At 40.2% G+C, this 16,003-nt stretch overlaps 1 protein-coding gene across 6 annotated transcripts in view; it reads left to right on the top strand.

Moving 5' to 3' along the window:
• The window catches only part of LOC122658706, a 39,492-nt gene that overhangs the window by 17,475 nt on the left and 6,014 nt on the right, over positions 1-16,003 (top strand). For 4 of the 6 annotated variants that reach the window (XM_043853786.1, XM_043853787.1, XM_043853785.1 and 1 more), the window contains 5 exons: positions 14,270-14,323; positions 14,410-14,472; positions 14,633-14,695; positions 14,942-15,106; positions 15,188-15,343. In XM_043853786.1, coding sequence (XP_043709721.1) covers positions 14,270-14,323; positions 14,410-14,472; positions 14,633-14,695; positions 14,942-15,106; positions 15,188-15,343 — 501 coding nt within the window. Of the gene's footprint in view, positions 1-14,269; positions 14,324-14,409; positions 14,473-14,632; positions 14,696-14,941; positions 15,107-15,187; positions 15,344-15,444; positions 15,887-16,003 lie in introns of those variants that run through there. The other 2 variants (XM_043853789.1, XM_043853788.1) reach the window with 2 other exon arrangements.

Genomic DNA, 16,003 nt, shown 5'->3' with positions numbered 1-16,003 from the left:
CCAAAATAACTATGACTAAACTACCCCTAATTCTCAACACTCCCCCTCAAGCATATACGTCTCCCATGCTCAGCTTGTTACAACAGGTGCAATAATTAGGGGCAAACAATGACTTGGTGAAGACATCAGCTAGCTGTTTTGAAGATGAAACAAATGGGGTGTCAACTTGCTTTTTCAAGATGGCATTGCGAACAAAGTGACAGTCCACCTCAGTATGTTTAGTCCGCTCATGGTAAACAGGGTTACTAGCATATGCCGATTAGCTACTTGGTTATCACAATACATCTTCATTGGTGTAGGCATAGGCAATCCCATCTCAAGAAGAAGAGACCTGAGCCACATCAACTCAGCTGTAGTGTGGGCCATAGCCCGGTACTCCGCCTCTGCACGCGCAATAGTAGTATGCTTCTTACTACACCACGAGACAAGATTACCCCAAAAAATGTACAATAATCTATAGTGGAACGACAATCACTTGCCGATCCAGCCCAATATGCATTAGAATAAGGAACCAGATCCATATGCCGGTTAGGATCATAAATCAACCCTTTACCAGGAGCATCCTTTAAATAACGATGAATGCGAATGGCAGCATCCCAGTGAGCCTTTTGAGGAGTTTGCATAAACTGGCTCAGAACACCAACAACAAACGAAATGTCCTGTCTCGTGACAGTATGGTAAAACTTTCCAACTAAACTCCTGTACTGGTGCACATCCTTGAGAGGATCGCATCATCTACACCAAACTTCTGATGAGGATCCATGGGAATATCCACTGGCTTGGATGCAAGTATGCCAGTATCAGACAAAAGGTCTAAAACATACTTTCTTTGGGAATATTGATACCCTTCTTGCTTCTCACAACCTCAATGCCAAGAAAGTAGTGAAGATCACCTAAATCCTTGGTTTTAAAGTTCTGTTGTAAGTAAGCCTTTACCTCAGCAATGCTTAACACATCATTACCAGAAACAATAGTATCATCAACATACACAACCAGGACAACCAGCCATCACGACGACGAACAAACACAGAATGATCAGAGTAACACAGTGAAAAACCGCACGATACTACTGTGACATTGAACTTCTCAAACCTGCTTTGGGTGATTGTTTGAAGCCATAAATTGCTTTTTGTAATTTGCACAACCGAGTACTATTCTCCCCTTGAGCAACATACCCAGGATGTTGCTCCATATACATCTCCTCATGAAGATCACCATACAAGAAGGCGTTTTTAATATCCAACTGAAGCAAGGGCCAATCAAAATTAACTACTATAGAAATAAGAGCGAATAGAGTTCAGCTGAGCAACAGGAGAGAAGGTCTCAAAGTAGTCCACACCATAAGTTTGTGTATACCCCTTGGCAACCAGACGGGCTTTAAGCCGCTCAGCAGAACCATCCGAAAGGTATTTGATTGTGTAACCCAGCGACACTTACAAAGATCCTTTCCAGGAGGCAGATCTACCAAACTCAAAGAGTGACGAGATTAGAGAGCATCCATTTCCAAATCCATGGCCTTCTTCCAATCAGGAAGACGAAGAGCCTTAGTATGATTTTTGGGAATAGGGTTGGAAGACAAGGACAAGGCAAAAGTATGAACAAAAGAGGGTAATTGAGAAAGGGACACATATCAATAGAATATAAAACATTGGACCTTTGAGTGCAAGACCTTTACGCAAGGCGACGGGCAAATCATCAGTGGAAGAAGGAAGTGGAGCTTCACTAGACAAAGAAGGCTTGAAGAGGTGGTGAAACAGGTGGAGCCGGTGGAACCTCTTCCTGTGTTACGGACCTGTCACGCCGTCGATAAACCTGTAATAGGGGTGTAGAGAATGGGACTAGTACAGGGATAGGAGGAGGAGCATCAACATGCCACTTATCCTCTGAGATGGAGGAAGATGAAGAAAAATAAGAACGGTCCTCAAAGAAGGTGAGATCAACACTCACAAAATACCCATGGGCAACAGGGTCATAACATGTACCCTTTCTGGGTACAAGAATATCCCCAAAAAAACACACTTAGTAGACTTGGGAGAGAGTTTATCAAAATGAGCATGTAGATTGTGAACAAAACAAATGCACCCAAAAATACGGGGAGATAAATGAAAACTGAGTTGACCAGGAAAAACAATGGAATATGGAGACTTGTCGGCAAGAACAGAAGAAGACATTTGATTAATCAGGTAACATGCAATAAGCACCCCTTCACACCAAAATTGCTTTGGATTATGCATATGGAACATTATAGTGCGGGCAACCTCAAGTAAATGTATATTCTTACGTTCCGCCACCCTATTTTGTTGTGGAGTATAGGAATAACTAGTTTGGTGAATCATTCCATGAGTAACACAAAAATCAGAAATATCATGCTGAACATACTCCAAAGCATTATCAGAACGAAAAACCTTAATAGACAAACCAAACTGAGTTTTTATTTTATTATAAAAATTTTGGAATACAGAGAGAAACTCGGAACGATCCTTTAAGAGGTATAACCATGTAAGACAAGAATGGTCATCCACAAAGGTGATAAATTACATTAAACAACTCCGATTCTTAACACGACAAGGACCCCAAATGTCCGAATGGACAAAAAAAAATAAAGACGAACTATGAGCCATAGTACGAGAAGGGAAGGAGGCACGATGATGTTTTCCCAACTCGCATGCTTCACACTCTAACCGAGACACAAACTTAAAATAAGGAAATAACAATTTTATTCTAGCTAAAGACAAATTTTCTAAACGACAGTGCCATTGGAACAGAGTTACCCCACCAACAGAAGCAACAGTAGCAGACGAGGTAGTACCGTAGTAGTACCATGGTCAAGGTAGTAGAGTCCATCTTTTTCAAACCTCCACCAATCTTCTTCCTCTTTTGAAGATCCTGAAAAACACAATAAGAACGAAAGAAAGTCACAGAATAATGCAAAGCTTTAGTTATTGACTGACAGAAAGGAGATTCAATGGTAACTGAGGAACATGTAACACAAAGGAGAGATTCATGGAGAAAGTGGGAGAGATGGTACCATGCACAGAAACAGGAGTAGAAGAACCATTTGCAAGGATAACAGGAGATGATGAATGTGTATGTGAATAAGCGGTAAATAATGATGACCCACTAGTCATATGAGCAGAAGCCCTGGAGTCAATAATCTAAGATGGAGTAGTAGTGGTAAGGAGAGCAAGTGTACCTGCATGAGCTAGAGTAGCAGAAGAAGATGAGGGCCTAGTGGATGTAATATTGGATGCCTCCAAGTGTTGTAAACTCCATAATATTTGGGGGAGATCATCAAGGTGAAGAGTTGTAGTAGAACCACTACTTGATAGGGAAACTTGTGGAGAATCACTATGGGCAGCACCATCACTACCTCCTTTAGACGCTGCATGATTGGCAAACTGAGTTGCCCAATCAGGCTTACCATGCTTGTCCCAACAAAAATCAACAGTGTGACCAGTTTTCCCACAATGAGTACACTTCCGAAAAGGGCACCTGACTGCCCACCAGTTCCATGACCACCACCATCACCACCACCACGTCCTCCCCTGAGCTACATCCACGGTCACGACCAGCCACAAAGGCAGAGTTCTCCTTGGGAGTAGAATCAATTTTTCCAGGAGAAGAGATATGCTGTAAGCGGGAGAACGTGTCAGCAAGAGCAGGAACAGTTTCTCTAGCAAGAATATGTCCCTCGATAGACTGCAAATCAGAATCTAGGCCAGCCAGAAATTTAGACACAAAAAATTCATTCCGCTGAGCTTTTAATTTGTCAATGTCGATGGTGAGAGGCTGAAAAACATTTAATTCCTCAACCAGACCCTTAAAAGTGCTATAGTAGTCTTGGAGAGGCTTGTTGGACTGTCGGAGTTGAAAGAGTTTCTCATATAGATCATACACTCGGTTCATGTTTTTCTCCTGTGAATAGGTATCCTTCAAATCCTCCCACACACCCTTAGCAGTGGTGTGAAACATCGTATTTGCAGCAATCAAGGTTTAAAGTATCGTTATCGAGTATTGTATCGGAAGGGTGATTTTAAGAGAGGTATCGTATCGTATCGAAGAGACGCAAGATACATGTGGAAATGTCTAGGATACCTGCAAAATACAATTTTGAAGCATAAAACACTATAAATAAGTAATATGTAAAATATAGTTTATAAGAGATAGAGATGTATCAAGTGTATCGATCAGTATCGACCCTGTACAGTTGATACTTTTTTTAGGTGTCGTATCATGTTGTATCGTATCAGTGCCCTAAAAATAACATAGATATCGGTTAGTATCGGTGGATATGTTAAGAGACTTAAAACCTTGGCAGCAATGTCTGGTTTTATGCTATTCTATAACCAAATCAAAATAACAGCATTGTCTTGCATCCAATCCTCATAATCTTTTTTTTTAATGAAAAGAAAATATTATAAAAGGTTAAATATGAACATAGTCTATATGACAAGCGTTCTTGGCCATATTCCTAGCTAAAGTTGTACAAAAGAGGTTTCCATCCTTAACAAAATTCACATCTTGAGTGTGGTCAGATATATATAAAAAGCCTTTGAATAACTTCCACGGCCATAGGCATTTGGTGGGAGATGGAAGAGTATCTGAAATGAGCTGGTTGTCACTCCAAACTTCTTTAATCTTCAACCCAATGCAGGCAGCGTGATCAATACCTTTACGAATCGCAAAAAGGAGTGGTGTAAGGTCGTCCCAAGGATGAACAGTTCCTGTATCAAAAAACTTAATCCTGCCATCTATCAAAAAGAAATATGACCATCCTGCGAGGTTTAGTCCGGTAATATAGTATCCTGCACATATCAAAACAGGAAGGTGGAGCATAGGCAATTGAAAGCAATAATTACTAAGCGAGATAGGTTCAGTAACATCCATTACAACCAGGGAAGAAAGGAGGGGGGGAGTAAATTCTGATATGTGATCCATTTTTGAGTGCAACAGATCACCCATAATGGATCAGCCAATTGTGAGGCATGAATCAGCCTGTTTCTAGCTGTCCAAATAAAATAACAAGTTATAAAAAACACACCAAAAACCCACAAAACCAATTGTTTGTCCAACCTGAGAAGAGAATAAAAAAACAAACATAAAGTCTTAATACTATCAAACGCCAAGGAATCAGTTCTAAACCCCAAAGGTCCTGCTGCCCAGATGTGTTTAACCCAATCACAAGATATGAAAAGGTGCCATGAGGATTCAACACCATTTCCACAAAGAGCACATGAGGAGTCAATCTGGATCCATTTCGATAGAGTAGCCTTGGTAGGAATTCCTGCATTTAGCAAACTCCAGAAGAAAATCTTAAATTTTGGGTGAATTTGAATTTTCCAAAAGAACTTTCACCAATGTAGTTCTACAGCAGGCAAATTACTAGAAATTGAGGTAAGATAACAAGCAGCAAATTTAGTAGTGAGGATTCCGTTTTTGGCATTTAAGCACCACCATTTATCGTCAGAATCAGTGATTAACAAAGATTGAATACGAGAAGATAGTAATCGAGGTACACAGTTATTAAGCAGATCAGAATTCCAAAAATTTCCTTGTAAGAAAGAACTAACAACCTGTGCTTTATCTGAAGGTTTAATCAAAGAAGTGTTTGAGGTAGAGAGGTTACCTGGTATGGTTGGAACCCATCTATCAAACCAAAAGAAAGTGGATTTCCCATTGCCAATCTTTTGAATCGGAGGCAGGAGGGCGGAGGTAATATACTTGAGTTTCTTCCTAGCCATAATATAAACTTTCACAGCTTGAGCCCATAACAAGTAATTTGAACTTCCTTTCAGCTTTATAGAGGTAATAGTGACATTCACTGTTTCAGATTGAGATGTAACAACTGAAGTAGTTTTATTCTCTCCCATAGCACCAACAGAAAAACCAGCCAAAAATCAACACAAAAGAACAGCCATAAACCTTCAGCCAATAACCCAGCGATAGGGCAGCAAGCAGCCAAGCACTGGAGTTAAGAGACCAAGCTTGCAAGAAAAACAACTTCAAGAAGTAGATATCAAGCTGAATACACAGCCGAAGAAGAAGCAATATAGGACAGGAATGGTTTCAAGAAGAACCAGGAACAAAACAATAAAAAATAAAGCCAGGAAGGGAAACCGATAAGCATCTGGATTTTAGAGCAGCACCACGATTGAGTATGGACCACAGGTCACCAACCGTAGCAGAATTTCAGAGTAATAGGCAGCAGAAAAATAAAAGAAGGCCCAACTTCAAGCTTAGAACTAGTATAAACAGCCAACACTTGAAGGAGGCAATCGATCTCCCAACCAAAACCTTGAACCCTTACCGATTTCAAAAAACCATGGGTGAACTGAGGAAAACCTTCAAGTCCCCAATCATCCATCACCAACTAGTCACAAACCAATAGCAGGGGGTACCAAAGAGAGCCAGCAACCAATTGAACCAGCAGCAATCAAAGAAGAAACTCAATTCTCTTGAGTTCTGAAAATAGAAACATAACTCTATCGGTTTCAGAAATTAGAAACCATCTCATCCTCCAATCGAATCTTCAAGGGAGGGTCTTCAAATCACCAAACTATCACAAATAAGTACTCCATTCGTGTATATGGAGTCTTCAATCCATCAACGAAAAAGGGCAGCAACAGGTGGCCGCACACCAGAAAACTAAAAAACCGAAAGGAGAATCAGCAGGAGGAGATTAGAGAGAAACCTTCTACTGATTAGTAGTGCTCTGGTACCATTTTACAAATCAGAAACTAACTAATTAGCAGAAGAATGGAGAAGAAGAGAAGAATTAGAAGAGAAAAGAGGAGGAGAAGCACACTGCCGAGAGTGAAGAGAAGGCAGCCTGCGATAGGTATTGTATTTCCTATAGCAGGACCTGGGTTCTATTAGTAATAAAAGACAGATCAATATTAGGTAAGTTGGTTAGGGGTTTATTATGAAATTACCCCTAAGCCCTTACCTAACAAATAAAGACAGAAAAGATAGTAAATAACAACCCAAAATAACTATGACTAAACTATCCCTAATTCTCAGTAAAGGGCAAACAAATCTAAAATAAGGATAAACTAGGATGAAGAAATAAGAATCAAGTATTTTTGGAAATAAATATTTTTAAGCAAAAACCATGACTTGAGTTTTGGGGGGGTTGATGCAATACCATGACTTGAGTTTGGGGGTAGTTGATGCAGATCTGACGACTTACATCCGTACAAAGAAGAAGTCCAAGTAGCTGTTTAGTCTTTAGTAGTTCCATACTTAGTTTATTTTGATGTAATTTGTGTTCTTAAATTGAACCGGGTCCAAGCTGGTCCAACCAGTGGCTCACTATAAGTGATTTTAGTATATTTCTTTAGTTGCTTTTATTATTCTTTTTAAGCAATGTAAGTGGGTCCACCCCTCTCCACGGTTTTTAGAAAGGGGGTGTTAGTTAATTAAGTTGGCTAGGGGGATCTTTTCCACTCCTAGTCTGATTAGGACATGGCCTTTAGGCCTTATAAATAAAAGGAATTTGTGGGGTTTCTTTTTATCTCATAGAATTTATAAAAAAACATCTTCCTTGCTGAAGATTTGTCTTGTGTTTGATCAAGGCTTATGGAATTGGTGTTCGATCCGATTGACACCTTGCGATGGGAAGCTTGGGTGGTTCGTTTGGTTTTCTTTTGCATCTCCATTACTGTTCTACAGTCAAGTAATCTGATCTCAAAGAGTTGTTCATCACCAACTAGTAAGTTCAAGTCCCCAAACCCTAGATTCCTTTTTCTCCCCTTTCTTTTCCCCAAGTTCTACATTCAGTCTTGACCAACCCAACCGTGGGAATGCTCCCAAAGTTTGGTTGAGTACTCCCCTGCTCCATTGGGATACTCGATCCAAATTTGGGCTGGTTCTGCCCAGCCAAACCCTGGCAAATCTATTTTTCCCCTCTTAAATCCTAACCCTAAATCTAACCCCGTTTCTCCAAAAAACCTTGCTGCTGATTCTGTTTTACACCTCACTGGTTTGCTGAATTCAGTTTATTACATCACCGTAGTTGTCAAGGCGTCGCCAAGGCAACCATGGCGTCCAGACTCCTTGGTCGCCTTGGGTGAGATAAAAAGAGAATATGACAATAAAAACCAAAATAATAAATAAATTAATTTAGCATTTTCCATGGTTTTTAAGCCCAAAATTAAGTCATCTTTGAAGACAGATTCTGGTTTGGCTTCTAGTTTGAGCAATTCAAATCTAGGACTACTTTAGTTGTTTTCAACCTCCCGCAACACATTTAATGGCAGAAAACCAGCAAGCTTTGATGGAGAAAACTCCTTCAGTAACTGTCAGATGGGCCTGAAATTTCAGGCATTCGCCACTTCAGGTTATAATGATTCCACACAAGAAAACCCAGAACAGAGATAAAAGGGAGAACAGAATCTCTGCTACTCAGGTTTTGGCAGAGAACTCAAGAACAGCTCGATAAATGGTTCGATTTACCCAGCTGGAAAACCTTAGAGGATGGAACTCAAGGGTTTGGGACATCTACAATTAAGCAACCTATACCCAGACTCTTAGAAATAAAGAAGCAAAGATGAGAGAGAGCGACACAGTTAAGTGGGGACTGATGGTAGCGTCAACAGAATAGGACCAAGGATATAGAAGGAAGAAGGAGAAGAGGTAGGGGAATGGAGTGGGAGGGAAAAGATCAGAAACGAGAGAGAATTTAGAGGAGGAGAAAGAGAGATGCGCACCACAGTCTCTTTCTCCTCAGCGTTTTAAAAACTTCATTCCAATTGTAAAATCCAGATTTGTCCAACGATTTAAAGAGTTTAACAAGCTGCAATTTAAAGAGTTTAAACAAAAACTAAAACCTATTCAAACTCTAAAACTGGAATAAAGTCCCAAGTCAACTCTACCATTAATTATCCTATTAGAAGTAAAACAGAATATTACAATAAAAACCAAAATAATAAATAAACTAAAGTATCCTAATTCCTACGCATAACTGCATTAACCCTTTTGGTCTTAAAAGAACTCGACTCTGTCGAGTTAGGTTGTGTTCCCAGAATACTCTTGCAAACCGTTTGTCAATGAGGTGACACATATCTCAAGATAGATGACAGGAATGTAACTCCAAGAGGAGGGAGAATAGGCTGAGGTAACACTGAAGGAGGAGACTGTCACCGGCGAAGCATGTCTAATAACAGGTGGCATCATTAAGTATGTACAGCCTCATTGCTTCACCTTGGTGGTGTTCCATTCACCATCATAGAGAATACTAGCATGTCGTTGCCAAGGTCGCCTTAGAAGAATGTCACAGTGTGCCAACGGGGTGACTAAGCAAGGCACATGGTATTGTAATGGCCCAAATTGTAAATGTACTTGAGCTACTGGTTGTGATGTCAAACACCAGATCTCACGTAAAATGAGGGCAAAAGGATACTTACCAGTATGAAGAATTTAACTCATGGAAACTGTTGAAGTATTACCGTCAGGATCTAGGGGCAGTTTAGTCTTTCTATTTTCTTTTCTATTAGTTCTTGAAGTTTGTGTAAAGTCAATTAGTTGTAAGGGGCAGTATTGTCCTATATTTTATTTTGGTTTATTATTAATAGAGAGGGACAGACCTGCAGTTAGAACATTCTGTTCTAGCCGCAGGCTCTCTCCCACCTTTGGAGCTTGTGTGGTTCTCTTCTTCCTCTGTTTCTTCTGATCTGGTTATAAGAATCTGATATTTTAATATGGTATCAGAGCTTTTATAATCAGATCAGGTCCCTTCCACGATTTTTTTCTGCTGATCGTCCTTTCTCGATTTTTCCTTGTGGTGTGCAGCCACCTACTACTGCTTCTACCATGAATTAAAATCACTCCTTCCATTATTAATGGAGTGTTTTTATCCCTACCAATGCTACTGATGCTTGCTAAGTTGAAGCTTGTACTGCCTACAGCCAAGGACTGCAGATATCGATCCTAGGCAAAAACCCTGAAGAAATCGATCTCCTCTGTGTGGCTGTGTTGAGGCTATGCTGATTGAAGACTCTGGTGCTGTGGTTTTTGGTTATTAATTGCAATTGTTTGCACATTAAATTACCTGCCTATGCTGCATAATTGAAGTGGGTGATATTTTTCTCCAAATTCTAAGTTCAATCTCCTCTTGAGCAATTCCTTCGATTTTTTTTTTCTGGTTGCTGTTGGGTTGTATCTTCTGCCCATTATTGAAGACTGTTATACTACTGTGGTCAGTGTGTGTTGCTGCTTCTTGTTTCCATCCTCAAGAACCATTGCTGCTGCCTTTATTGGTTCTTGAAATAATACTCTTACCATGGCTGATACAAAGAATACCACAGATACTGTTAATGTACATATTACATCCATTAAACTGAAGGGGAGTTCCAATTATCTTCTTTGGACACAAGCTGTCCGTGTCTACATTATGGCTAAGGACAAACTTAGCTATATTGCTTAAGCTCCTCTGGCTCCAGACTCAAAGGATTACAGTACTTGGGTCAAGGAGAATTCAATTATTTTTATTTGGTTATGGAACAGGTGGAACCTTATATTGCTGCCAATGTCATGTTTCACATGACTGCGAAGGGAGTGTGGGATGACTTGCGCGAGATATTCTCAAGAGAAGAGTATAACCCCGATTTATGATCCTTATGAGAAGCTGTTCCAACAACAGGCTGACAAGTCACTTCAGGAGTACTACAGTGCTTTTAAGGGAATTGTTGAAGAGCTGAATGTGTTTCAGCCCCTTACTACTGATATTGAAAAATTAAAGGCTCTATGGAATGAGTTCTTTGTCTCAAAATTTTTGGCTGGGTTGAGTCCAAATTTAAAGGCTGTGAAGGGTCACTTACTGGGTGGTGAATCAGTCCCCACACTCAATGATACTTACTCTAGCCCGCAGCGTATTGCCTCTCCTAGTTCCAAACTAGACACCACTCCCAAGGAAAACTCAGCTTTCACTACTAGTAGAGGCCATGGCAGAGGCTGTAATTCAGGGGGTGGACGTGGTGCTGGTGGTCGTGGCTTAGGTGGGGCAGCATATTGACAAAGCTGCCCGACGGTGTTTTTATTGTGGGAAATCAAATCACACTGTTGAGACGTGCTGGTCCAAGCATGGCAAACCAGAGTGGGCTCAACACTTGGCCAATCATGCAGCTCCTGAAGATGGTGCAGACATGGTTGCCCCCAGTGATACTAAATCAGGTTCAGACGTGGTAGGATCCTCCACCACCCTTCATGATGAGGTTTAATAGTTGATGCGCCGCCTAAAGAGTCTAGAGTCATCCACTTCCACTACTAGGGCATCTACTGCAGCTGCCACACTGGCTCATGCAGGTACACCTGCTTTTCTTTCCACCACTTCTACACCTTGGATTATTAATTCCGAGGCTTCTGCTCACTTGACTGGTATTTTCAGTTCCATTTCATCTAATTCTTATACTCCACCTGTTATCCTCGCCAATGGATCTTCTACTCCTGTAACTGGGCATGATACTGTTTTCCTTAATTCTATCATTTCTCTTTCTTCTGTATTATATGTACCTCAATTTCCCTTAAGCCTTCTTTCAGTTAGTCAACTCACTAGAAATTTGAATTGCTCAGTAACATTTTTTTATTCTCATTGTCTTTTTTCAGGATCTTCACATGAGGAAGACGATTGGTAGAGGGCGTGAGAAAGATGGCCTATATTATCTTTATGATGCTGCCCCATGTGCTTGTGCTGCTGCAACTATTGTTGGTGGAGAGTTGCCATTCCAATGGCATTGTCGCTTAGGACATTTGTCCTTGTCTAGGTTAAAAATTTTGTTTCCGTAATTTAAGTCTTTAGATAGGTTAGAGTGTGAGGGCTGTGAGTTGGGTAAACATCATCGTGCTTCTTATCCATCTCGTATTGTGCCCTGTAGTAGTACTTTATTTTCTTTGGTGCATTCAGATGTATGGGGTCCTTGTCGTGCAAGTAGTAGACATGGTTTTCGGAATTTTGTCACATTTGTGGACGACCATTCCAGACTTACATGGTCATATCTTTTAAAGGATCGTTCTGGATTTTTACATGTATTTCACAATTTTTGCAATGAAATAAAGACCCAATTTAAATCTTCTATTTAAGTGTTTCGTTTTGATAATGCCTTAGAATTTGTTCAAAATGAAATTTCTTCTTTTTGTGATGATATGGCATGATTCACCAAACCAGTTGTTCCTATACCCCTCAACAAAATGGGGTAGCATAACGGAAAAATAGACGTTTACATGAGGTCGCCGCTGTTATGATGCTTCATATGCAAGTGCCTAAACATTTTTGGTGTGATGCAATTCTTACGGCTTGTTTCTTAATTAACCGAATGCCTAATTCTGTGCTTGCCGATAAGTCTCCCTTCTCTGTTTTATTTCCGGACATACTGATTTTTAACTTACCACCTCGGGTTTTTGGCTGTCTGTTTTGTTCATAATCTCCATCAACCGGGTGACAAGTTAGATCTTAGGTCCACTAAGTGTGTTTTTCTGGGTTACTCCCATACTCCGAAGGGGTACCGGTGTTATGACTCTGTTACTCGGTGATAGTTTGTTAGTACTGATGTCACCTTCTTTGAAGTTACCTCCTATATTTCTGATCAGCCCGTTGTGTCGGATGATCCTTTGACTGTGTCTAACCCTCCTCCCATCCCTGTAGATGTTGCTCTATCTAATCCTCCATTGCAGGTGTATCAGGATAAGAGGCATATTGGGTTAACACAATACAGATACTACTGGTCCGTCTCCATCTCTTCCTACTCTGACCTCAACCTTTGGTGCGGATGCTCCCTTACTTGCTCTTCCTGACTAACCAGCTGAACCAGATGACTTGCCAATTGCTGCTCCTAAAGGTAAGAGATCATGTACCAAAAAAACCTTAGTTGCTTAGCCCATTGATAAGTTTGTGTGTCTCACATCTTCCATCCTATTATCATAGTTTTGCTCCCTCTCTGTCTACCTATACCATTCCTTGCGCCCACATTGAAGCCCTTGAGTGTATATTACCAAGTATCACTCTTATGGTTCTGTTGGGCGGCTTAAAGCTCGCCTGGTAGCTAAAGGATATACCCAGACTTATGGTGTAGATTACATTGAGATTTTCTCTCCTGTGGCATGGTTGAATTCAGTTCGCCTTCTTATTTCTATGGTTATAAATTTTGATTGGCCTTTGTTTCAGTCTGACATTAAAAATGGCTTTCCTTTATGGTGACTTACTCGAGGAGGTCTATATGGAGCAACCTTCAGGGTATGTTGCTCAGGGGGAGAATGGTGGACATGTGTGTAGGTTGCACAAGGCTATTTATGGGTTGAAATAGTCCCCTAGGGCATGGTTCGAGAAGTTTAGTGCTATTGTGACTGGTTATGGTTTTTCTCAGTGTTTTTCAGACCATTCAATGTTTGTTCGTCGCCAAGGAGAGAAATTGGTTGTTTTTGTTGTCTACAAATTATGGCAATGTGGAGATCGATCGTGTTGACTAGATCAATCTAGTGTTGCTCCATAAGAAGGGCAAAGAGTTGAGTTCTCTGAAGACTACCCGATAGGAGCCCTCACTGTATCAACAATGAAGTCGCTGGTGTAGAGTTTGTCTCTTGTGGCTGCTAACAATGTTGTGGAGCTTCTCAAAAAACGTAAGAAAAAGCACCATAGTAAGAGTCATAATACCAAGTCCCTTGTGGTCCCCACTTTTGGAGGTATCTCTAATACGTGTTCTATGGGGAATGAATTGGTGGATGAAGATGGATTCATGGAAGAGGGAGGCACCATCTATATTGATCTTAATGGCCACCATGTTGTGTTAGATGAAGCCAAACAATTAATGGGGGTCCATGTGACCGTGAAGTGGTTGTACAGCATTATCAAAACATGTAAGCAACCCCAGGCCCAGGCAATTAATGGGGGTCCATGTGTGTAGCCTTGTTGGTCGACCAGTTAGCTGACAGGCCAAACTGTGTGCTACTGCTTGCTGCCCCCTTGCAATATATATTTTTATACCAGAAAAGAACATGTGATTAGGTAAATATATTTTCATGTTGACTATCTTCCTGTCTTTCCTATTATACCCTAACCATGTCCCTGATGCACTTTTGGGTGTCAGAAACTCTCTCTCTCTCTCTCTCTCTCTCTCTTCTAATGTTGATGCTTCATCATTCATATGATGTGTGCATGCTATTAGCTGCAGCAAGTGTATGACCCTTCATGCTCTTTTTATGTTCAATATTTTTTGAATGACTATGCCTGAAATGTGTATTGGTTGTAAGATTAACAGGCTTGATATTTGTGATTGATCAGGTTCATGGTGCATGGCTTCCCTCTTGGCTTGCAGCTCATTTAGTTCATTTTCAGGTAAATTTATGCAGGGTTGGTATATGTACTACAAGACTTTTGCTTGTGACTGTCATGTTTATTTATATATATTTTTTGCATTGCAGTTGGTCATGGCAGAACACTGGAATAAGCATGGGAAACCAGCCATGGACATTGTGGTCGAAAAGGTTTTATTTTCCCACCCCCCCCCCCCCTTCCATTCAGTAATTAGCTCAATTTTTCAAAATCTTGGCTACCTCTTGGATATGTCTTTGTGGATAATGTGAATCATTGGTTAGATATTTGACTGCATCATTTGATCACTTTTACATTTCCAATTTGTTTTAGGCCTCGGATAAAAAAGCTCAAGTGCACAAGTGGGCCGAACCCCACATTGAAACAGTTGAAACTGTAAGTTAATTATTTCTAGTTGATTTCCACATTTTTATTTCCCATATACATATTTTTGTTTGGTCATTATGTTCCTTCATGAGAGTCAATTTCTCTAGATGCTGGTGTGAGATTCTTTTTTTTGCATTTTATTTATTTATTTTGATGAATGTTACCTCAAATTCTTTACAAATTCAGCGTTTGAAATGTAAGTTGTAATGTTGACTGGGTTTTATCCTTCTGATTCTTTATTCCATATTTTTGAAGAGATGGATCCCAACTTTAAAGGAACAATGGTTAACATTTACAGCATATGTTGAACCACATGTCCAATTAGCAACTAAGAGAAGCATTGAGGTCTATGAGACATCCAAAAGTGCCATAGCACCATATGTGGTTCAAATACAAGAATTCTCGGATCCTTACTTACAGGTATATTTTTTTTCCTTAATGTTTCTTGTTTGTTTGCTTTGCATGACTAGTATTCATGAAGCCAGTGTCATGACTTGACAGGAAGCTAAGAAGTTTACCATGCCGTACATCGATCAGGTTGCAACTGCAGCCAAACCTCATGTTGATAAAGCATGGGTTGCCTTGAAACCATATACAAAAAAAGTAGTTCACAGTTATGAAAAATTCCTCGAGTCAGCATCCACATACCACCTTCAGGTATCAGTTTCTTGATTTTTGTGGTTTATTTATGGTTTATTTATGACCATATGTTGTTACTTAAATAGTATTTTCTCTTCCATTTTCATAACTAAAAAAAGTCATTTGCTTGGAGATGCAAAGATGAACGACTGCCTTCTTCAAAGGGTTACAAATTGGTGTTGCAAATTTAATCCTGTGAGCTTTTACTTTTGTTCAAAGAAAACACTAAAAATTTGCTCAGGGTGCACCTGCTGTGAAATGGATACTTTCAAGCTTCTCGGTATACTCTCTGATTTGGGATTAGATGGGAGCTTATATAGCTTCATAATACAGACCAGAAGGCTCTGTGTTGCTTTTGAAGGGGATCTTTAATAGATGTTTCCTTCTGTGCATCAATCACTGCTTGTAAGTGTTGGTGTCTGCCTTAAATTCATAGGAGAGGTTTTGTATTCAAGTCCTTTAGGTGCATCCCAGTAGCGATAAAGGCACTGATCTTGTGTTAAATGCTGTTCTGTCCTCTGTGTGCGTTGTTGGCTCTTGTAAAAGGGATTCCTGAATTTCATTGCAGATGCATTACCTAGAGATGGGATTGTGAAGATACTAATGTAATTGGAACATGTCCTATGCTATATCAACATTTGCTGATTGAAGCCAACATGAGAGTTTCTTGTGCATTCT

This window comes from Telopea speciosissima, chromosome 4 (genome assembly GCF_018873765.1).
Source record: "Telopea speciosissima isolate NSW1024214 ecotype Mountain lineage chromosome 4, Tspe_v1, whole genome shotgun sequence".
Taxonomy (NCBI): domain Eukaryota; kingdom Viridiplantae; phylum Streptophyta; class Magnoliopsida; order Proteales; family Proteaceae; genus Telopea; species Telopea speciosissima.
This window is presented reverse-complemented; position numbering and strand designations above follow the sequence as displayed.